The 25,227-nt window shown below is 40.0% G+C and overlaps 1 protein-coding gene across 7 annotated transcripts in view; it reads left to right on the forward strand.

Moving 5' to 3' along the window:
• The window catches only part of SOX5 (SRY-box transcription factor 5), a gene marked incomplete at its 5' end in the record, with an annotated part of 294,566 nt that overhangs the window by 260,637 nt on the left and 8,702 nt on the right, over positions 1 to 25,227 (forward strand). For 3 of the 7 annotated variants that reach the window (XM_080632861.1, XM_080632862.1, XM_080632865.1), the window contains 3 exons: positions 3,732 to 3,877; positions 19,244 to 19,356; positions 20,253 to 20,422. In XM_080632861.1, coding sequence (XP_080488987.1) covers positions 3,732 to 3,877; positions 19,244 to 19,356; positions 20,253 to 20,422 — 429 coding nt within the window. Of the gene's footprint in view, positions 1 to 3,704; positions 3,878 to 19,243; positions 19,357 to 20,252; positions 20,423 to 25,227 lie in introns of all 7 variants that reach the window. The other 4 variants (XM_080632860.1, XM_080632863.1, XM_080632864.1 and 1 more) reach the window with 2 other exon arrangements.

The raw sequence follows: 25,227 nt of genomic DNA on the forward strand, positions 1-25,227 counted from the left end.
TCACAATTATATAAATATTTTGTAAATATCATATTGTTAATTGTTAATACATGTATTATTATTAACCCTACATTCTTTAGCTGTGGAAGGTAATAATATATTTTATCTTTAATCTGCTTGGCCCTACTGCTCTCCATGTACAATGCATCGAGTTTTAATTTTTTTCGTATTAAATTTTTTATCCTTAATAGAGTGAGCATCACATTTAGATGTGGAGTTAAACATCTGCCCTGCATCTCAGTGTCAGGACATCTCTTATTCTCTCCTCTCCAATTTTCTTTCCTTACACACCTGATATTTTTCGTAGGTTTGAGACCCCTGCAATTTACTTCTTTTAACAAGATGCAGATTTTGAAATGCTGTACCTGTAATGAATGATAATGTAATTGGATAAAAGCTGTGAGGATGAATGGAGCTTTAAAGGTCACTCTTGTAAGAAGAATTAATGCGTTATACCATTAATAAACCATGGAAAACTGTGGAGCAAAAGATAACATACTTAAGTTATTGTTAATGACACAGAGTTCACTGCTGTATATCTCTCAGCTACAAATATAGAAAGTGACTTTTTGAGGTTGCTGAGCAATATCATGGTGCATACTGTATATATAAGATAAGCAGTCTTTAACTGGTGCAGGGGCTGGACAGACATAGCCTACATCTAACAAAGGTTTATTCTTTAGTAGAGGACTAGAAGAATGAAAGACTGGTGAACACTGTGGAGTGTTTTCTGCTAACTGCTAGGTCAGATCCAGCCAAAGTTACAGCAAGCGAAACTCATTACCATGTTGAAACCATTTGGTGGTCTTAAGAAAGTGAGCATGAAGTTTCAAGCCACCCTCTACTAGGAGCTATGCCACAAAAAAAAAAAAAAAAAGAAAAAAAAAAGAAAAAAGGATAGCATTTAATCAAAGGTACTAAGGTCCTAAAAAACTGATAGAGAAACTGTATCGCTTCCTATCTCGAGAGATTAATCCCTCTACAAAAAGTCACTGGGAAACATGCAGTCATTTGCCAGACAGTTGCTTCGACCATTGGAATGACTGGAGCTGTCAGTGCAAGGCACAGGTTGTCTGTGCTAGATGTGCACAGCCCATCTTGCTGGGGTGCAGTTGAGCTGTCGCTTTTCACCACCTCTAGCTTCAAATTAAAACTGTTCTCTGCAAGCAGTTCTTCAGGCTTCTTGGATCCCATGGCATGAGAAATGCTCATGTATTGTTCAGTTATTTTTGGAGGACGCAAACTTACAGCCTCCTGTGATTAACAGTAAAGCAGCATTCAGGCATACAGATCTGTAGTGCTTTTTTAGAGCTATCCTTATAGTGTATAAATTATGCTACAGACTGAGCAGTCACAAATGTCATGGCTTCATGCATGACTTTAAATCCAAGCATTTCTTTTTGGGAACAGGCATATGTCCGTGAACTAAAAACAGAAACAACTTCTCTGTGCCCTTTGCCATTATCTGCAACATCTCTATGCTAGTTTGGCAATCCTTGTAACTAAGTGCATTTTATGTAATGCAGTTTCCCTCTCTGTCAATAATTCACCACCTACCCTAAACAACAATAATTTACATTCAACTCGCTTCTATATTAATCATTTCCCTGCACACCAGCATCTTGGCAGCTACTGAAAAACATAAGGAGTGCTTGCTTTTATTCACTGTCGTGCGCCAAACTGTCTCAAAGATAGCAGTATTCAGGAAAAGCCAAATAGTCTGGAGAAGGGCATGAATTCCAGTTCCTAGGCAAATTTGTCTGTATTACAGTTGAAAGTACTATACCTAGCCTAATCAAGAGCAGAACCAGCAGTAATACTACTGTTTGTTTGTTTATTTGCTTCCTTTTTAATTTATTCTGACTACATGCAAGCTTGATCAGTAACAGATGCAAAGTGGGGAAGAAACCAAGCAAGTTGATGAAATGGAGGTAAAAATATTAAAATAATCAGCTGGTAGCACTGTGCTGGTACAGGACATATCCTTCCTTATGCTGGGAAAGCTGGAATTGCTGGAATTCCATTGGCTGGGAATTACTGAACTGGGTCATTTGATAAAAGCAATGTGGATCAAGTTGTTTCATACAAAACTCTCAGGGTTTCTGGGTATTTAGCCAAAAGCTAACTGTTAGTACAATTAGCAACAGTCAAACCACACAAAAACTTTTCTTTCTAGTTTTTGCGCAGAGGAAGATGAGAACACCAGTCCCGTTCTGCCTGCAGTCTAAAAAAAAAACAACAATAAAAACCCAAACTAAACTAAAATCCTGACAGCAGCGCGGCACTGAACTAATCTGACATCAGCTTCTTCCCCTGAAATGTTTTAAGCAGCAAGACAATATCCTACGTTTTTTGGCAATCATCAGATCAGATAGAAGAGTCTAGCAATACAACAAGGATGTGTAATCTGACATGATTAGACAAGGCTCTTTAGGAACAGAACATTCATAATTGAGACAAAGAAAGAGTATTAATAACACTTTCCTAACACGGCAGTTAGCCATTTTATATTTCCTTTCTTTAATCTTAGTGTTTTTCAACAAATCATGGGATTTAATAGCGTGTTTTGGCAGATTAGAGGATTTATGGCCCAGATGTTTTTTGTTCTAAAAATGGATTAGGGTGTAAAGTTTGCTGGAATCCATGGAACATGTTGAGGCAAGCCGGTCATTTTGTGTGTGATTAGTGCCTGCCTTCTGTCTCACAGTCCCTCCATCTGTCACAATTCACCAATGGATCTGGTTAGATTTAGCCTCATGTCACAAACAGAAGTCCCTTTTCTGGGCAATTTCATATTACAGATTCATTTTATACCATTTTTATGCCCTAGTTAAAAGACAGAAAGAAGTGTGTGTGTGCGCACGCGTATGGGGATGTGGAGAGGGGGAGGGAGATTGATAGATATTAGCCTCTCCTTTAATGTTTGAAAAATAGACTGGGGCTTGCAGTCTCCCATCAGTATTCTATCCTACAAATCGCATGCAGATCATAATAAGTATAATCTACAGTACTCTAAAGGAAAAAAATGACAAAGTGTCACATTTAAAATTAAATAGTATTAGCTGTGTGGGTGATGCTTGTAACATTTTAAAAGGAAATAATTCAGTGACTACTAAGGCTAAGCCCTAGGCTGTGAATTTTCAGCAAAACAGTGGACATTTGACCTACTATTAGCAGAATGAATAGGAGTGGGAATGTAGGTCCATGTAGCTGTGGTTTCTTATACATTTCTGAATGACAGGTGGTGGTGGGGAGCATTCAGTGGATGAGGTTTCTCTTCCCAGCCATTATGCATTTCATATCTATAGCAAACCACCGCCACCTGTGGTTTATTTTAATATATTCACAAGTTTTAAGAAGGGGAAGAATGAAATGGTCTATTTTTAAGAGTTTGGGATTGCTGGTATGATCAAAGCTTCCCCTAACTCATATCCGGTTACATCCTGCGGCATACAAACCACAGGGCTAACCTCTGCAGCATCAGGGAAATATTGAAACTAATGGGATCACATATCAGGACGAGGATTTTGGTGCTGAGGTTTTTCATGTTTTCTGTCCAGGTGGCTCTATCATAACAATAATAAAATTCAAAGCACAGATGGGTTTATGGGCATTATCTTCTAACTCTCATTAATAATTATGAACTATTGGTGCATTTCATCAATGAAAGCTAAAGTGTTTTCTTGTAACTTTCTTTTTTTAAGATATCCTTTCTTCTATCACGTCGTCAGGTTATTTAAATGACCATGATGCTGTTACCAAGGCAATCCAGGAGGCCCGACAGATGAAGGAGCAACTTCGGAGGGAACAACAGGTGCTGGACGGGAAGGTGGCTGTTGTGAATAGCCTGGGTCTCAATAACTGCAGCACAGAAAAGGTGAGTTTCTGAGACTTCCTTTGCAAAAGGTCTGAGATTGCATTAGGCTCTTCTTACAAATACATAGGTCCTTCCTCCTTTTTTTTCCTCCTTTTTCTTGCTCTGTTTTCTTCTTCCACATTTTTAAACAGAAGGGTTGTTTTTAAAAAAGGGGAAAGATAAAATGAAAACCACAACCAAAAGATGACACAACAGAGAGACCTGGAGACCCTTGGGGGAGAGTGGGGTGGAGGCAGAGATAGTTAAAGCCCTCATGAGAACTTTGGAGGCCACTAATTCTCTGTTCCAGCCTGTCAGTGTGTATTACGAGAAGGTGATCTTGGAAATCTGTGGGTCTAAGTGGAAATCTTGCTTTATGGAAATGCTTACATGTGTTTGCAAGATGAGCTGGATTTGAAAATAATCAAGCTTCTTTAGGAACATAAGCTTTGCTGATACTCAGGCTCAGCTTCTGGGTATTTAGCCTTGTGAGGTTGTCATATATGATATTTTGTGACCATTGCAATGTAGCACTGTCATGTCACGTTAGATGACTTAACAAAATTAAAGAAATGCAGAATTGACAACACAAACTGCACCAAATATTTGCAGTGGAACTTCAAGGCAGCAGAACGTGTGGGCCTTACCACCTTCTGCTTTTGAGCTGGCCTGTGAACGAAATATAGCAAAATATTGACAAAGTGAATATTCTCAAGTAAAATTGGTATGTACCGTAACAGTCATGTATGTCAAAAAGGTTGTGATTTGCTGCTTTTCTCTGGAAATATGTGATCTCTTTCCATGCACTGCCTTGGCTTATGGAGGATAAATAGACCTGCCAGTCCTTGCTGACACATTTATAGTGAGCTGTTCTTATAATACTGCCACCTAAGATACACATTCAAACTCTTGTGTGTGTCTCAACTTCATATGCTTAGCAAGACTTTTTCCTCATTCTTCTCTTCCCTGCAATATTTTCTGAGGTGAAACAGCCTTCGTCATGCAGTACAACAAAGGTGACTATAGTTGCACTTGATGTAAACTGAATTTTATTGAAAACGCTTCTAGTGGCTTTTCACTGTAAGGCCTTGTGTGAATCACTGAAAGAGACAGATAAATAAAATGAATAAAAATGATCAGCTATTTAGCAGAAACTTGAAAGTCAGTCGTCCTAGGAAGCTTGTGAGTCAAACAATATTGTCCAGAATGAGCAGATTGCTAATTTGGATAGCTTTCCATTTTCCCTGTTTTTAGATGGAGTTTGATCAATAAGCTGTGAGAAGCCAGCAGTCTGGGTAATGAATGTTAAATGTATGTGTGAGTCTCTCACTACTGTACTTTTTTCATCAGGCTATCCTGGGTGTAAGTGATGTAGAAATTACTCCAATTTCATGCACTTTCTTAAGAGGAAGGGGAAGGAAAAAAGAGGTCAGTGTAATAGGTATCTGGCGGTACATACAATCTCTCTAAGAAGAGTAAAAGCGCTGGTGTGGGGAGAGAGAAATAAAGAGAGGGATGAAGCATGTTTATGGCATTTCACATAGAAGAGTACCAGAAGGGAAAAGGGAAGAGCAGAGTGTCAGATATAAGAAGAAGTGATCACAAGCACAAAGGAATTTATATTCAAATATTTAAGCATTCTTGAAAGGATGCTTGGAGCAGAAATTTCTTTTCTCTGCTCCCCATGTAGAAATGACTTTAACACTCAGCCAGATGCTAATGCAAAGTGACTCAAGCTATTCCTCGCAAGCATAGCTAAATTGCCGTTATTTGTTAAGCGCATTGAATTCAGCTGTGGATACAGCAGTTGGTTGCATTCAGAAAGCATCTGTACCCTTTTTTTTCCTTTTTTTCTTTTTTTTTTTTTTTTTTAATCCTCCAAAGCAGAGACAACTCTACCTATCTCCCCCCTCTCCTCCCTTGTGCTGGCTGGGAATTGTCAAGTGACAACCGGCCAAATCCTTTTGGACAGGAAGCCTTCATCCTGAGTTCTGTATACTTGCAAAGCAGGCCTTGTGGTTGGATCAGGAAGCCCGTTAAAAGCACTTTGATGGTATGGAAATTCATCTTCATGAAGCACCCAGGCCCCTAAGCAGCATGCTGTTTAGCTGTGGTTACAGATCAGTCATTCACATCGGAGGGCAGTAATTGTGCTGACGGCTTGTTCAGCAATGGAAGCACATAAAATAATCCCAGGCCCTCCACCATGGCATTGCGAGTTAATCTTCTTTAATACAGATCAGCTGTTGTTCTAACACATGACTTTATGCTGGCTCTAGTGACTCTGCACAGCCTTTTGATTAAGTAACAGGAGTGGAACCATCTGCATTCACTTTATTCTGTTACTTTCCTATTGTTGGGATTCTCCTTACCCCTTCTGTTTTCACTTCTCACCCTCAACCCTAGTTGAAGTTTATTTTCCTCTCTAATTCATGCCGCCTGGTGGGCTCACGGAGGGCAGAGAGGAGTTCTTTTACAAGGTAGCAGGAAGAAAAAATTGTTTACTCAATGGGAAATTTTTCTTAAGCAGTTGTAGGGTTTGGGGCTTTTGATACAATAAATGCCAAAACTTTATCAGGGCACACCAGTTTTCATTTATCCGTTATTTTATTTTATTTTTAAATGGGAGGCAGGAAAGGACAGAACTGAATATGAGCTCTCCTAGACTATAATAGCATTTGGGTTGCTAGGGTGACCAGTTAAACCACTAAGCACTAGTTAAGAACTTACACATTTTAACTTGTAGGATCTCCTGAGCTGTCTCTTGCATTTGACCCAACAGAGGACAAGGCGTATGCTGTAAAGTTCAGATACTTGTTCTCCTTTCCCATATACACTCTCGGCCATCCACCCACTATCCAGCTGGTGAAGCTTGTGTCCATTCGATCTAGGACTTTAAAGTTTTCTTTCTTATTAAGAGCAAGGTTTGATAGGAAGACAAATGTTGCCTTTTGGGGTAAAATTTTGTTCTATTTTTCCCTATTTTCAGTGGAAAGAAAAAGAGATAGTTGGTAAGGTGGGTTTGCTGCAGTGTTTCCACTGAGGGTTTCCTTTCAGAAGCTCAGGATCCTATCAGGGGACTTAGTGGCAGCTCCCTGAAATTTGGGGTATTTCCTTTGCTCCCTAGTTGCTTCCTGATAGGGAGATTTTGAGGTAGAGGAAGGAATTAAAAGAGGGTTAGCCTAATGTAGTTATGTGTCCATGGGCATATCCATGCTTAGAAATGTACATTTTGACCATAATTATGTACAGAAGAAAGACTGTCCTTCCTGTAGAGTGATGTCAGTCTGTATAGGCAGCAAACACTCAATTGGAGCTATCCCAAATTTCCCTCTCTTTACTGCAGTGGCTAGCATAGTTATGGAGACCTACAACTCTCTGAGAACTGCTGAGTTTTTTTCTTCATTAATTTCTGCTGCAGCCTACCAGTAAAGGCAGTGTCTCTGCAGTTCTGAACATGTGTGTTAGACCCCTGGTAGGGATTTATCTGCCAGAGTTAGCTGGGCAGGCTCAAGGCTGGAAATCACCTTTGTGAGTCTCTATTAAAGCTCTTGGGGCTTTTCTCCACACATGTGCGTGACCTGTTATCTGGCTTGTGTTCCCAGATGGGTTGATCCCTGAGGACAGCGAGACCTGCCAGCTGTAAGGCAGTAGTCAGACAGGAATTTTGTGGAATTGGAGAGAAACTGTATAAAATGAGTCGTAAATGAGAAGAGCTTTTTAGAGAATGGCTAGGATGATTTGGGTGAGTCACTTCATGGGCATCCAACTTGGACTATCTTGACTGATTTGATTTTCAGAAGATTGCAGTAAAAACTATGAGCATCATGATGAACATGGATTTTTACTAAAACCTATTTTAATTGCAAATGCAATAAAACATATTTTAACATTACTTTTCTTGGAAACATTTCCATGTATAAATGAAAAGTGTGTGTATGTTTTTCTGGTTTCTTGGAAACCCAGGAGCATAGTTTTATTTGTAATTGTCATCTACAGTTAATTATAGCTTGATAGGTACTATACATAAACAATGTTCCCTTTTATACATGTGGCTTAAAGCGCAGATTGTCACCTAGTGCAAACGCCACAGTGGGCAACATCAGCAAATGGACTCTGCTCTAGTTGTTCTGCCCCAAAACTGCCTGTTCCTCTGCAAAGGAGATGTACACAAACACAAAGAGCCAGCATGTGTGTGCATGCATACAAGCCTACAGAGCACTCTTTCAGAGATACACAGCACAAACATGCACCGAGCTAGCCAGTAATTTTCTGACTATAGGCGAACTCTTGAGCATTCCTGCATGTAGCCTGGTGGCTGTAAAAAAGGAGGAATACAAGCAGGTATTTGAGCGTGTGTCTGTGCACACTGGTGCAATCACAGATACTGGTTTCCAGATGCTGGCACCTGCTAAAGATGCTGGTGACTGGGACACTTGTGTAAGTGTACACAGCCACACAAGCATTTCAGATGTGTACAGACGCAGTCTTCCTCGTAGCACGCTTGATATGAGCGCATCTGAATACGTGTACCTCCTGTGCTGAGTGTTTCTTAACCTGTGATACAAGTTCTCCCTGTTATTGCCTGGAGTGTGTCCTTTTAAAAGGCTCTGACATGTACTTGTTTGCTGGGCTGTAACTAAAGAGCTATTTGTAACAATATTTATTCCAGCATTGTAAGCAGGAGCCTATTTATTACTCATGCTCATGGAACACCGGGTTCAGGATGTCTTTCCTCCCATTCCCACCCACCCCTCCTCCCAGCATCCTCCCACCTCCCCCTCTTCCCCTTAAGAGAATGCCAAACATGAAATGACAGTGACCAATGTTGACTTAATGTGAATGTTTAATAATGAAAAAAGTGTGTCAGTTCCAGCGTTAGTTACAAATGGCAGTAAGTATATTGGGTGGCAGCCCTGTAATAATTTTACATCCATCATTCCTTCCTGATGCCTCGCTGGCTGCCTGATGGATGGGGATAGCAGAGTTAACCCTTAAGAAACTGCTGTGATCTGCTGAGCTGAAATGAATTCTGTCCCTGCTCTCCCATTGGGGAGGAGTGGGATATTAAGAATCTCAAACCTGCAGATCCTGCTGCCTTTGAGAAATAAAACACTGGAGCTCACTTTACTAAAGGCATAAGGAGTAGCTGGTTTAACACATGGGATTTAAATTTATCTTGCAGTAGAGAATTTTACTTCAATAACTTCTTTTTTTTTCTTCCCCTAATGGTTAGATTTGAACCAGAAAATCAAGGCAAAAAAAACGAGGAGAGAAGGGCAAGAGAAGGGGTGGTAAAACAAATTCTGATCCTGTGCTGCCTGCAGATAATGATAGTTCCTGGGTCAGACTAGGGTCAGTAACTTGTAATGATTGAAACTGGGAAGAACAGGACCTGGGGCAAGCCAGGCTGCCCAAATGGGAGAAACCCACTGGAAATAAATCTAACATCATAAACCAAATCAGTTTGTAAGAGTTGAAACCTGCCCATTTTCATAATCTCCATAGTATTTTAATGGAAAAATAATTTAGCATTCTCAGTGACTAGCAGAGGCTACCTTACCCACAGACATTACATATACTCACATTTATCCCTGCAAGTTTAGCAGACCACTAATAGAAATGTCCTGTAATTTGTAGCCCCCTCTATTCCTCACTGGCCTGTAAAGCATGAAGGAAGATGATCAGCATAGTATTTTTTGTTCTGTCTGCACAGTGTGAGCAGAGATCCTTTTGGAATAATTATTATACAGTGTTGAGGACCAGGGAGTATCTTGCAGACAATGGACTTGCAGACATGGTCCCACAACACAAAAGTTTACATCCTAACAATTGTATAACCACTTCTTATTACCCTTTTTCTTACCCTCTTCGTAATTTTGTCTCTCTGAGGTTCTTTGCCAGCAGGAGTTCTTGTATGAGGGTTGCAGTCCTCTTTGTTAATGCTATCAACACAGAGCAGACAGTTTTCAAAAAGCATGACAAGAAGGTGAGCAGGTATTACGTCATCACCTACCCATCACCCTATATGCAGCTTTTCAGTAACTCCAATCAGCACACTCAACAGGATCATTCATATCCAGGGAGTCCTCTATTCAACAGGGCTATTCTGTCCATTGTCATTTCTCCTGAAACTTTCCTCAAATTTAATTAACCACACATGTGAAGTTTGCACACTGAAAAGACCAGAATTGGTTTTGCCCAGCACTGGTAACAAAGCATTAAACGTTTTGATTTGCTTCAGCTGAAAGTTTATTCCTTTTTCATCTCTATTCCCTCCCCTCCCGCCTCCCCTTTTTTTTTTTTACTATTTGCTTTGTGGAGCTTCTGTATATTTATATTTACAGCCTCTGCATTTAATGGCCACATGCCTTGTTTTCACAGATGGCCAGTGGAAGACTTCCCCTCCCCCTTTTCTTTTAGTAAAGTCTGCCTTTGGTTTTGCTACTTTTGTCACAATGCCACTACTCTCAGTTAGCAAGTGCCTATGCATGGGAGGGAGAGATTCTGCAATGAGGGTTTTTTTCTATTCTTCCAAGGATTTTAGCTCACTATTTTAAAATGCCCTCTTTCCCTCCTCCTGATTGGCCATCATCTATTAAATGCTGAAATACCTTTTTCAAAGAAAAATTAAGCGTGTACATTTGTATGTGGTTTAGTGCATCATTATGGCAGGGATGCATGGTCAGGGTTAGTTAATAGAATTGAAGCATACAGAGGGAGGAACAAATTCTGCCCGCAGATGTGTGCATGAAACTCCCATTGAAGTCAAGTTGAACAACAGGTAGGGAAGAACCCTGGATCCCTGCAGCTTCTGAAAGTCTGAATGGGAATTTAAGTCTTCATTCAATCCAAAGGGCAGAGATTGGAAACATTCACAGGCTAGTGCGATCACGGAGGACTGCAGCTGTTTATACCTTAGCGGAAATTTTATTAAGCCCAATAAAGATGGATCAACTTCCTCCTGAAAGTTGATTTGGAGTTTTTGTTATGGCTTTTTGAGTCTTCGGGTTTAAGTTCTAAGCTGTGCCCTGCAGCCACGGTGGGTAATTACTTCCTGAGATTTTTTTTATTTTTTTTTACATAATCACAAATCTCCAATAGGTAGGGCTTGCAGCACGTTCATGGACACCAGCATCAGTGCAGTACCTCTCTTCAGTTATACAGCCTAAGCCTGATTCTTCTGTGAATTGTGTCCATTTAGTCTCCTGGGGGATCAGCCAATCTTTTCCTGCCCATCCTATTATGCAGGTGTTGACTTCTGAGTGACAAACAGCCTCTAGTGTGTTCTGAGGGTGCTAAACTTTATCTTTATTTGTGTTGATGGTGACGATGGGGAGTAGGCAAGCTAAGCCTTACTTCATGACTGGAAAAATGTAATAGTTTGTTTCTTAGGAATAGCCCAGACAGAATGTCAACTTCTTCGTTAGGGCTGGAAGAAATTTTAGCAAAGTTGCAACAACATTCATAATTTGAATACCTTCTAGAGAAAAATGGAAGAGGATAGTATGTGTATCTGTACTGCTGCTGTGCAGTTGAGTCACCCATTGTTTAATAAACAGAAAAACAGAGACTCTGTTCTTGCTTTTCTTTACGTGTGTGTAGACCCTTTTTCCCAGGATATCCTGTGTGGGTTGCGATTTTCATCTTGTGTCATTTTTGGTGTGCCACCTCTCTTCCACAGTTAATCCTTCCTTTCCTCACTGATTAGCTGTAGCGGCTCTTTCTCACTGTGAAATCCTTCATTAATGTGGCAGTTTTCAATCAGAGATCTCAAAACTTCACAATGGTAGGAAAATGTCACGATCTCCCTCCTGCTCAGTTGAGGAAACTAAGGTGCAGTGACTGAACAATTAATGCAGAGATACAGGCCATGTCAGCCCAGAAGGCGGTCGAGATGAGAAACTGTGTCATGTAACTCTTAGCCTATTGCAATCAGGGGATTACAGCTGGATCTAATTTAGGTCAATACCTATGCCCACACTGTAAAAACTTTAGAAAGGAAGCAGTTTCTCATCATTCTGCTTTGCTTTTTATTTTCTTTTTACTTCTTCTTTAAAGTAATGGGCTGGGCTAGTCCTACCTACATTTTAATTTCAAAATCCTGACTTGCACTGTTTCTCAGAGCTCCTAACAAGAGAGGACCTCAAGTGTCCTCTTTTCCTCTAGAGTTGCTACTTCCCATCAGTTTGTTTCCAAGTAAAATAATATATTTTACTGAGGGAGTCATTGTTACTCAAATAAAGAATTTTTAAAAAACCCAACAACCCAGGGACCTAAGCCCTGCCAAGTTACTGAGTTATTCCTCTATTTATTTCAGTGGACTCTGTCTTGTCTTCAGTGCTTTGAAAGATACTGACTTGAGAACCCTTAGAAACCAGAGACCTATGTCCGTAAGGTACAGTAAAGAAAATGACTATACAAATTTCAGTAAATTCCCCCTGTGACTGAATGTCTGTTGTGAAGAGGAAAATAATTAAATGTCTGGTCTTACTCGGTCCATCTGATTTTATCCTGTAACACCTCACAAGGCACCTCTTTACTGACTCCATATAGCACTTCATATAGAATCATAGAATAGTTAGGGTTGGAAAGGACCTTAAGATCATCTAGGATTGCAAATCAAATGCAATGATTTCTAGGCAGTATTAAACCAATCTGGATTTCAGTATATACCGTAATCCAGAAGATACGGTTCCTTTACCAAATGATGTAGCCCCAACTAAGACTGAATGTAATAATTCTGAAAAAAGCACCATAAAATCAGGAAGAACCACAAATAATGTTCTTTCATATTTCTGCTTCTAACATTGCTTTTAGGTTCTGTGGGTGGATTATTCCATGGAAAAGAGAGATCTCAGATAAGCAAGACTGAAAGAGCTGAGGGGGTGGTGAATGCATTGTTTCTTCATACTCAACTTTGATGCAACAACAACAAAAAAACTCTCCCAAATGATAAATTGCTGTGACATTATAAATAATCTTTCATCTTCTTTGGTGGTCCACAGAGTTTGTGTAATTGGAAGGCTAAAACCCTTCTTTGTTGTTTCTTCCCTTTTCATTAGTACAGTAGAAGACTGTAAAATTGTGCAGCCAGAAGGGGTTTAACAATTACTGAGTAAACATTTGAAAGTCTCACTCTATTTTATCATTTTATGCATGGGCTTTTTATGAGTTTTCGAGCCCTGCAAGCATTACTTAAGCAAGGTCCATTGTAATGGCGTATCTCTAACTGCTCTTTTTATTTTATTTTGTTTTTTCTTGTAATGTGCCATCAGCAAGAGCCACAATTCCACACTCTCAAAGAAATTATAAGCTTGAGGTTATTATATTTAGGTAAGATTCAGAAGTGCTAGTTTCAGTTCCTAAAACTACCAGGCTTACTAAGGAACCTTTGGCAAGTCTCATCCTATGTGACTCTGGTAAACAGTTAACAATACTGCCTTTCTTTGTGAAATTTTGTGGTTTAAATTCACTGATGAGTACAAAACACTTGGGCAATGTGATCTGTTACACAGGAAAACCTAAGTCTAAATAGAAGGTCTCTCTGAAGAGAGCTGGAAATTCTCTTACAGCAGTTATAGTTGTAACAGGATCTGGACTGTAACATGGTTACATAGACAGTGTGCACAGTACCTGTTTTGAAGTACCATGGCATTAATATGCAGGAGTGGAGCCTGGACTGCAAATAATTCATCATGTGCAAACCTCTGGGCACACCTCTCACGACTGCCAGTGATTCCTCTAAGTTCTTCCAGCTCTCTGTCATCTGTAATGCCTACCTGCCTCATGTTTTCCACATTTTGAAAGACTGCGGATTAAGATTTTGAAACACAAGCTTTCTGATGTTTATTATTGCAAGAGGCAGAGGAATTGCACAGAAGGATGACTTTTACAAAGTCTTCACTCATGTCAGATGTAGGATAAGACTTCATTTTTTGGAGAGCTAAGGAAAATATAATGTTAAATGGATGACACCTGGCACCACCATTGTATCTGATGATTAAAGATGTTTTTCTGTAATAAACAGAAGTGAACTTTCATTGCGGGATCATAATCTAGCAGCTGATTTTCCTAATGCTTTAAGATTTGGTGCATATTGACCAAGGTATGTGTTGGAATGGTTGATACTTACTGGGGCTTGCTGAGAGAAGACTTCTGCCTCATCACCAAAAACCGCATTAGATGCTGTCACATCTGAAGCCCTTCTTAACAATCTGAGATAAGAACTAGCTTATCAAAACACAATCTATTTGAAAATGCCACCTTTAGAGTTTAGATGTGGGAATTTTTCCTGCAAAGCTGGATGATAGATAGCTGGACAAACTACATTTGGAGATGGAGGGGGGAAATGAGACATTAAAAAGGACAATAACAGGCAGCCATCTGTTTCTTTTTACATACTGACACTGAAGGGAACAAAGGTAGCAGGCACTCTGTCCGTCAGTATATTTGTAATTCTTAGGTGCTAGAACTGATGAGTGAGTTTCTCCTTGCAGTCCATGGTCCATAGGTAACCATGTTTGATTCTTTCCAGCTCCTCTACAAAAGCATTATTTTCACCTGGCCTTTCAATTCATGTGGAATAAGAAAAGCAGGATTGCAAAGAGAGATTCCTGAACGCTCCTCCTCTGGTGTTCTATACTGTCTGTATCTCTGCAGGCATCAAACTGAGAGGAAAAATACTCATAGTGGGGGAAATGGGGGTAGGGATAGGGGAGTAGAAAAGTGAAGAGTGGACTGCGTCAGTAAAACTGCTAACCTTGAATTATGAAATTGGAAAAACAGCTCTTGCCAAAATACAGTTCTAACGGAGTTCAGAGTACTGTCGGTGTTTGCCAAATGCCCTAGCCAAAAGGATGTCTCAAAGAGGGAGAGGAGGGATCCGTTGCCATATGCCCAGCATTCACAGTGTTCTGGAAGAACTGTGGAGTCCTTCAGGAGTGGAGGCATGTGCATGGTCTCAGGTACACACTGTGTGTTGGCACCATGATCCAACACAAGACAGGAAGTGAGGTCAAAGGGGGGTAGGCAAATACATCAGAATGTCTTTATTTCTCAAACCTTCCAAGATTTTGCTTCATGTTTGTATAGTAGTGGGAGGAGTTCTGGCAAATATTATCAGGCTGTTCTACATATGTTTTGACTCTTCTTGTTTTATGTTTCTTCTATGAAAGAGACTGCAACCAAGTTCTTGTCATTTTTAGATCAATGTTTTGTTAAACTATGACAGCTATCCATGACAGAAAGCCAAGTAACTTTTGCAGCTGACCGCAAAACTGAGTCTGACTTGCAGTGCTTAGTCATTTTTTATATATATTTTCTCTACATGACACATTCCATGTGTATATGCGTTTTTCATTGTTCTTTTCAATATAATTAGAACATTGCTAAGAGCTGTGGTAAAAATTAATCTTCTCCAGCAGATTATTTTCTTTGATTAATAAAGTTTTAGAAACTTCTCATCACATTGTGGCTATTGATGAAACCTCTCTGTTTATACTTTGAACAACTGGGCTATTGTGGGATTGATTGCTCTCTACAGTATTATCTTCTCTTGTTTGCCCATTACAATTGTAAATGATCCTGACAGTGGAGCTCTCAGTGCCCAAGGAGAGTCTCTCCTACAGTCCAGTAGAAATTACCATAAAGATACTTTTTCAATCTTCTGCTGAAGTTCTTCACAGATTAAAAAGATGTTTATGAAATGTCTTTCAGTCTTCTAGCGCGTCATCCAAAATTCAGAAATTTAGAAGAAAAATAATCCCTTCGTCTTTAGCAAGGTCCCTATGTTTCTTCTACTGCAAGAGCAGAAGCTTTCCTTGCCATTTGTCTTCACTGCTTTGTGCTGTTTAATTTTTAGCAGGTCTCACAACCAATTCTTTGCACCACTTCCCCAGGTTTGGACCAGCCTTGCCTGTTCTTGGCAGTATTGGTCCTAGGCTGCAGTTGATGGCACTCAGTTGGTTGCTCATAGAATGAATAGCATTTTATAACTTCGGGATACTGGGCAAATTTTAAATTAAAGGTTTATCACTCTGGTTATTTTTCTCGTAGCTTTAAAAACCTGAAAGCATGTACAGTTTCATCAGCTGAACTTTCTTCCTTATTTCTTTCTTGGCCTGGCAAGACAATTGGATGTAGAGCTTGATAAAATGATAAGATTAAGGCATAGTCCAACATCGTGTGCAGAAATATGCTACTGCCTCCTGAATTCTAGTTCGGTATCACAACTGCCTTATTAGATTGTGCTGCTGAACCCAGCAAGCATGTGCTCCACCTGTTATAACTGAATGGTGCCACAGCTTTCTACTGTTAACACAGCTAATCCAACACATCAGAGTGGTAGCAGTTTTGAGAATGAGTAATTTGCTGTTGAATTAAGGTTATGATGATAAATAGGTCCTATTTTTGTAGAAATTTGGAACCATTGTGGACTTCTTGTCTGAAGTTCTTAAATAGGTTCTGTAAGAGGAGGCTGGGCTAGCAATGTCAGAAGGTTGACAGTTTGTTTGGTGTCAGGGAAGAAAGGATTTTTTCCTTTATTTCTTTGGAGCTTCCATACATATTTTCTCCATAAACTGAAAGATTGTAGGAAAAATAGAGATGCTTCCATCAAACCAAAAGCAGCAAGTCATCAAATGAATGCTTTCAAGGAAAACAAGATGGGAATAATGTGTAGCCTCTTTTGAATATTTTGTAATTGTAAAAGCATTTTTGTAGGTCAGGATTGCTGTCATGTGTTTAATGGGAAGAGCGTAGGATGGGAAATAGGAACACTACTTACATATAGTCAGGCTTTTGCAGGATCTCTTTCTGCTCTCCTAATACTGTTGCAGAAGCTTATGAATGAGCAGGCCTTAGTCCTACTCTTTCCTGAGTACTTTTTTGAAATTAAGCATTTCTAAACATTAACGCAGAAAAGTACAGCTGGCAGTTCTGACATCTTGTTTCAAAAGCAACATCACGCAGAAATTCTTTATAACTGCCCCCTTCTCATTGCTGATTGAATTGCATTGTCATTCTCTTCATTCAAGTAGCAGGGAGTAAATTGTCGCTATGTTTGAAGGGTGGTGTCCCCACTCACCCATGTTTCAGCTGTCCGGAGAGCCACCTCCAAGTGGCAGGGCAGCCCAGGAGCTCAGCACTTATCTGGCATTCCCTCACAGCCTCTCATTTCTTCTAATGTGGCTTTACCTCAAAATGCAAAACTTTGCCGAAGATGGATAGCGGCAGAGCATCTGTAGGCTTGTTAAGTCAAACTCTGATAAACGAACCATACCCGATGTGTACCTTGCAGACAGCGTGCTGGAGTATTCACTGACCTTAAGACTCAATCAGATCATGTCGGCAGAGTGTGGTTCTGAATGTAACTGCCTCTAACTTCAAGAGCTGCGTTTACAGCATAAAGAAAAAGCTGTTAAGCCTGTGCCCTTTGCGCTCTCAGCTCTGTTTCTCTAAGAGGTTTATACATGATTCAAGAAAAGTCAGCAGCAGAATAACTCCCCTCCCCCACAATGTACCCAACAAGAGGAGATGTTCTGTTCTCTTCTAGGTTGGTGGCAGCATTTTTAACTGATTTCTGGCATAAAAATTTTGAACTCTTACCATTATGAAGGTGACAATAAAGATCTTTTTCTAAGGAAAAACTGTTGATTTCCACTTTATATATGAGATCCATTTTGAAGAAGTAGAACTTATTCCTGACTTTCTGTATGCTGACAGGCTGCTTTGGAAATGAAAGCTGAGTTAAAACTGGTAGATCAAAGACTTTGGTAAAGCTAAATGCTTGGATAGTTCAGGTGCTTATTCAAAGCTTCTCAAAGCTTTTTGGATCCGCTGTGCCTGGTAACGTTGCAGAAAACGTTTTGCTTATGATAGGCAGACCCTGCTGCATCAGCTTTTCCTGAAAAATCATCAGGATAACTCATCCTGCATGTTTTTGGTGGTAATGTATCTGGTTATAGACAGCTCACCAGGAGCAAAAAAGGGATCCACAGTGGAAATGAATGTGAGGAGTAGAAAAGTTAACCTAATGTTCCCTAAACTGTGCGAGCATACGAAGTTGAGCAGGTTTAGCTTTGTTGCTAACTCTCTCAAGAAAATCTTTGTGAAATGGCTTACATAAATTTGAACTGTTCTTTGAATTGCAGATGAGGGCACATCACATTGCAGGAAGCATTTCTGTATTCACATTGTTCTCTTTTCTGTTTTCTTCTATAATACAACCCAGTGACATTATTAGGCTACATAGAATAGTGTAAAGTCTCCAGTTGCCATGTGAAATCTGAAAGTTGTTTTGGTTTTTTTTTTCGTTTATTGATCTTTTACAGTCATCAGGAGTGGAATAGAGAAACAAAACAACAATCTTTCTTTCAGGAAGAAGCTCAAAAAATTGTTTCAACTGGAGCCACTTTATTATCATGCCATGTCATGTCATTTTCTTAGCTTTGCAGAAGGCACAGTGCCTAACATTTTGAAATGTTAGTATTGCTTTCCTGAAAGATTTATTTTTAAACATATGATTGTCAGGAAGATAGAATGTTTATGAGTAAAAGTCATTGGGAAAACAAAAACAGTTGGAAAATGGAACACCTTTGTATTTGTAAAGTCAAACAATTCAGGGGGAAGCGAGGTGTTTTGAAGAGAACATTGGAATTAATGGCCCTGGCATGTTGTTCTGGCAACGTCTTTAGACACCGCTGCAGCCTGACAGATTAATTGGCAGCGCGCACTAGCCTGTTGCAATCCAGGGTTCACAGATAGTTCTGAGTAGATGAATGACGGATGGGGTGTTAGTCGGTTTGGGCAAAACAGTCTGGACAGGAACACAAACTGCTGCCCAAGTATCATGCTTAATTCAGGCTGACCCTTTCCCAAGGCCTGAATAAGTTTGAATTACAGACATGGGTTTGTTTCTTTTTTTTCCTTATGGGCTGTTTTCTAAAATACTGCCTTTTTAAAAAGAAAAAGGACAGTCACCCATGTCTCTGCAATTTGATTGCAGGCTGGAAGTAGAATAAACCAATAAATACATTGCAAAAGAGCATGTATCATCTAAACTTCCAGTCCAGTTTTGTAGTCCCAGGGACATAAAGAGTTAAGTATTCTTCAGATATGCAGCCAATTTTATTTTCTTAACTAAACCAGTTATGAAGTTTGCTCATCACTAGCTAATGAGCATGTTTCAAAAAAGACTTGGTAGAGTCTGCAACCATGTCCCTTCCAGAAAAAATAGTATATGTATTCTTAAATACTTGGCTTAGTAAACTGTTCTGAATACATTGTTACCCAGCTTCCCTATCAACTTCTGAATTACCTATGAACTTTTCAGTTACAATGTTTAATTATTTTCCTGATCCAAATCCCTTCATCTTGTCCATATAGGACAAAACAACACTGGAGACCCTGACTCAGCAATTGGCAGTAAAACAGAGTGAAGACGGGAAGTTTAGCCATGCAATGATGGATTTCAACATGAGTGGAGATTCTGACGGTCAGTACAAATGGCTTATCCTTATTTCTAGGTTTGTGTGAACATGTCAATGGGATGTGGAGGAGAATCCAAGTGCTTTGGAGGCCTGTGAGGAGCAAGAGCGGTTAGCAATAAGTGGCTATGAAACAAAGCAGGAAAAAATTATTCATTGTGTGGTGTTTAAAGTCTGGAGGTGATTTTTAGCCTCCTTTTCTGTATGCTGCAGTTCTCAAGACTGGACCAAGAATGTATTTCTGATGGTGAAAGGAATAGAGGAGGCAAATAGATGTGAGATGAGTGAGTTCTCAGAGTGAGTCCATGATTTATAGTCCTGATCATCCACAGGTGTTTCACGCTCTGCACCTGTAGGAACTTTCTGGTTTGAAGAAGCAAGCGTAATATCCATTTCTTTCTCTGCTATTGCTGTTGTTGTAGACAGCACAAAAACAGGCAGACGTGTAAAGTTCATTTATTAGTTAGAGAATTGCTTAAGAAGAAATGCCTGGTCTTGCCATTTATCACCCCCTTCCCATCACAAAGAAGGTAGAAGGTAGGTAACATAATATGGCCAGAATTCTGTAAGCAAGAAAGGAAGAAGGTAAAAGGAAAATCTACATTGATAAGTGTTGGGTTTACATTATTAATTAGTGAAAGATGGTTTATAAAAGCTTTTTGTTGAAAAAAAAAATTGAAACTTTATCAAGTCTACACTATGTGATACTGAATCAACAGAACTGCTAAAAACTAGACTATACAATATATGGTATTCTCTAATGCTTCAAGTAGAAAGAAGAAACACCATTAACCTATTGTGAACACTGACTCATTGAATATGCAGCACCGTAGATAGGTTACTGACTGCAGAAGAAGCTGCATAACGAAACACAAACTGGGGATGTTTTTCTCTTTCTTTGTAGGAAGTGCAGGAGTTTCAGAGTCTAGAATTTACCGGGAATCAAGAGGGCGTGGTAGCAATGAGCCCCATATCAAGCGCCCAATGAATGCATTCATGGTGTGGGCTAAAGATGAAAGGAGGAAGATCCTTCAAGCCTTCCCTGACATGCACAACTCCAATATCAGCAAGATACTAGGTAAGAATGATAAAGCTTCTTTCAGTAGCTAAACTAAAAAAAGCTTTTGACTTAATAGGGCCGAGCATCTAACACAGCAGTATTACTGTCTCTAAAACATCCATTTTGCTACTTAATGGCTGCACCGAGGACAACAGTTATACAAGCTTCCACTGTGCTGCCCAGCAGTATACATTAACCATAACCTGAAATGCTCCTGTGTCTTTGTAATTCCTGAGATTGTGGTGGTAGTTTTGGTATGAAAGCATGAACTGAATAGACAAAACCAGTTCACTTCATTAGGCTATTGAACAAGCACAAAATGACTGCTGTTGTTTACTTGCCCACATGCTTCATCTAACTAGATTCTGTGGGGTAGCACACCACAGTATTTGATTTCTGCTGTAGCAGTTTCTGTTCAAATCAGTGGTCATAGAGTAAAGATCCTAAAATCACACTCGTTGAATGGTTTGGGTTGGAAGGGACCTTAGTGATCATCTAGTTCCAACTCCCCTGCCATGGGAAGGGATATCTTCCACTAGACCAGGTTGCTCAAAACCATGTCCAGCCTGGCCTTGAACACTTCCAGGGATGGGCATCCACAGCTTCCATGGGCAACTTGTTCCAGTGTCTCACCACCCTCACAGTAAAGAATTTATTCCTAATATGTGATCTAAATGTACACTCTTCCAGTTTAAAGCCATTACTCCTTGTCCTATTCCTACATGCCCTTATAAGAAGTCCCTCTCCAGATTTCTTCTAGGCCCCTTTAGGTACTGGGAGGATGCTCTAAGGTCTCCCCAGAGCCTTCTCTTCTCCAGGCTGAACAACCCCAACTTTCAGCCTGTCCTCCTAGGAGAGGTGCTCCAGGCCTCTGAGCATCTTCATGGCTTCCTCTGGACTCATTCCATGTCCTTCCAAGAAGGTCCATGTCTTTCTTGTGTTAGGGGCCCCAGAGCTGGATGCAGTATTTCAGGTGGGGTCTCACGAGAGCAGAGTAGAGGAGGAGAATCACCTCCTTTGATCTGCTGGTCACGCTGCTTTTCATGCAGCCCAGCATACTATTGGCTTTCTGAGCTGCTCTCAATCCTGTCTCTGCCCAATCTGTAGCTGTGCTTGGGATTGCCTCGACCCTTGCGCAGGACCTTGCACTTGGCCTTCTTGAACCTCATGAGGAGTGTGTTGACTGCACCACACAACTTGTCATTGGCAAACTGGCTGAGGGTGCATCAATTCCACTGTCTGTGTTGCCAACAAAGATGTTAAATAGTGACAGTCCCAACACCAGCCCTTGAGGAACACCTCTTGTCACTGGTCTCCACTTGTATATTGAGCCCTTGACTGCAGTTCTTTGGAGTACAACTATTCAGCCAGTTCCATTTAGAGACAAGGATGCTGTGCAGGATGGTGTCAAATGCCTTGCACAAGTCCAGGTATATTATGTCTGTTGCTCTTCCCTTATCCACCAACTTTAATCCGATCACAGAAGGCCACCAGGTTTGTCAGGCACAATTTACCCTTATTGAAGCCGTGCTGACTGTCACCAATCACTTCCTTATTTTCCATGTGCCTTAGCATAGTTTCCAGGAGGATCTGTTCCCTGATATTGCCACGCACTGGGGTGAGACTGACTAGTCTATAGTTCCCTGGGTCTTACTTTCTCCCATTTTCAAAAAAGGGGATTATGTTTCCCCTTTTTCAGTCATCACGAAGTTGACCTGACTGCCACATCTTCTCAAATATGTACAGTGGTGTAGCAACTTCATCCGCCAGTTCCTTCAGGACCCATGGATGCATCTCATTAGGTCCCATAGACTTGTGCACCTTCAGGTTCCTTAGATGATCTTGAAACTGAGCCTCTCCTAACATTAAACAGTTCTTCATTCTTCCATATTCTAAAAAGAATCTTGAAATCAGAAAAAGAAACATCATTTTCATATCCTCTACTCTTCACATCCCAAGCAATATTTGCCATGAACATAATCTACTGAATTTCGTGCCATAGTCGTCCAAATTTTACCTACTTGCTCAAATTCTCAGGACCACATTCCGTCCCAAGTTACTCCTCTGTGACATGCTGAATGATGCAGGAGGTGAATAGTGAGGATCTCTGAGGCCAATGAATTACTGTTCTGCAGGAAAAAAAAAAAAGTCTGTTACCAGATTGGAGATGTTGCATTTTTACTGATAAAGGCTGCATTACAGGAGATAAGCGTCTCTCAGGCCAGTGGATAAATGCTTAAATGGGGGACATGTTTAATTGGGCTGCAGGTCTCGGTTTTGCTGACAACTCGAGAGATGTAGTGCAATTGTAATGGTGGCATTAACCAGCTGCAGGGCTCGTAGATTGTGCAGAGTTTAAGCTGGTCAGAAATTTGAAGTTTAGCTTGACTAGAATGGTATCATGAAAAGTTAGCAGGGGGCAAGTGGAAATGAGATAAATTGGTTGGAGAGGCAGAATGTATTGGCTGTGGATGGCAGATGTGACAATATTAACCCATGATTAAAAGGGTGGTATGAGATGATTAGATTAGTTATGGGAACAGGATTAGAAAGCTAAATTGGTTATGTTGATGGTAAAATAACCTTATACTGGTTAAAAGGGATTATATTGGTCAGAGGTGTATGATATGATTAGGCTGAGGACAGGGCGGTAATAGTTTTGGTCTGTTTCTAAATTGAGAGGAGACCTGGTTAAACCTGTTTTTAAATAATCAGCTTCAGAAATCTACAAGATCATTCTGAATGGCCCTTTTCATATAGAAAGTACAAAGAGAGCTTGATGTTTTCCTTCTTAACTGATTGTTTTGGATAACAACCTCCGACAGCACGCTGCTAATTCATTCTGCTTAAAACAGGCGCTTGAGCTGGGCTGACATTTTACGCAGTCTCTGGGGATCCTGGTTGACATTTTAAAGGGCTTCTAAGCATTTTATAATACCCTAAAATCTGGTTTTAATAAGCCATTCTGCTGAAATTGTTAACATAAGGAATCACCTTTTACTATTTGGCGCTAGATCAGGGAGATATGGGGACATCTTTTTCTGATTAGATATACAGTAGTTGGAGTAAAATGTGCAAATTCATTACAGATCCTGTTGAGGTGACAGACAGTATAGCTGACTCCAAACTCTTTCTGTTTTGCTGCCAGATATGGGAAAAAGCAAGGTTCGAGGCAGTAAGAGATGATGTTTCTATTTCTTCCTAGCATCACATTTAAGTTTTTTAGTCCACCTATGCAATGAAGAGGGATGTCCTGACATCTTTCTTGACAGGAACATTACAAAGGTCTTCCCTCAATTGCAAAAGGCCAGTCTTTTGAAGTCAGCAGGGAGCTTTCTGTTAACTGGCATAGGGTGAGCAACTAGAAGCTTACTGTTACCCAGGTATTAGGGTCTCCTTATTTGAAAGCCACAATTTTCCCTTACCATTTTTTTAGCAGCACTGCTACACACTGAGGTCAGGGAGCTCTTTGTCATGGAGAGTAGCTTAGATAGAGTTGTCACCGCTCAAGGGACATTTTCATAGTAAAATGAGAGGAGGTGCCCTTCCCAGCACTAAAATTCTCTAGGGATCATGTTTGACACTGTGGTATTATGTTTTGAGCATAAAAATTAGATACATGGATTTGTCACTAAATTCATCTGTGCATACGTTTGTCATCCATCTGTTCATTGCAACTTAAACTTGCAGATAATGATTTTTTTTTTAGTAAATTGTTAAAAAAGTGCTAAAATGGGTCTGCTGGACCCTATCAATTTAATAATGCATTGTTTAGATATTTTTGTAAATATTTTAATTAATTTCACTGACGAATCTACATAAAGAAATTAGGAAAAGATGAATTTAGATACTGCTTTCAGAAATTCTCTCATGGATGTGTCAGTGTGTCTGTAAAAACCTGTGCACATACCTATATATTATACAAGTGTTTGTGTATGTGAGGGTATTTTTTAAATTAAAAATCCACTTGATTCAGGTACACAGATTGAAAAATGTCAGTCTAATGGACTAAAAGTTAGGCAATACTACAAACAGATAAAAATTCTTGTCAGAGAAACTTGACTTAAAATCATCTGTGAGCAGAGCTCTTAACCTCATCTAAAGCATGCAACTGCTGGGGCACACATAGGGACATCTCTTTTCTGCTTTGTACTTACAGCTGGCTGTGTTCACAGTCATTCTGCAGGCATGGCTCTAACTGCCCTAGCCCACTTTGAAGGCAGGAGCCCTGTTTGGTGCTGCAGTGCTGCAAAGTCTTACAATTTTCTCATTTATTTTATTTTCTAAATACTTCATCCACCAGATCAGGAAGAATTGTGCAGGAATCCTGCTTGTCATTTTGTATGCATCTGGGGAGGGGAATAGGTTCTTGTTTTCATAGTCAAGGAGAAAAGCCTTTCATACTTGACCCACTCAGATCTTTCGAACACAGATGGTGAGCAGAAAGCTCACCCAAGAGTGTAAATCCTGTCTTAAAAAGAAAGATTTTTCAAGATTCTTCAATCGCACCTTGTTTGGGCTTGAGCTTGACGCTGTGCATAGGTACCCATGACTGCCTGTGTGTGTTTATAGACACTGAAAACAATGGCATATAAAGTATTACATTTGTCCAAACTAAAGGTATTTTTAATGAGTTTCATTATGTTGATTGACAATACTCATTCCTAGCTTAGCTTGCCCGTGGGTACACATTCAAAGATCAGTTATATATTCTTCAAACTTTCAAAATTTCAAATTAAGACCAGAGAGCTGGTTGAATTTTGAAAAAATTACTAAGAAAACAAGTGAGAATTGTGAACTGTAAAAACCAAAGGTTTATCATC

Source organism: Psittacula echo (genome assembly GCF_963264785.1).
Source record: "Psittacula echo genome assembly, chromosome: 1".
Lineage (NCBI taxonomy): Eukaryota > Metazoa > Chordata > Aves > Psittaciformes > Psittacidae > Psittacula > Psittacula echo.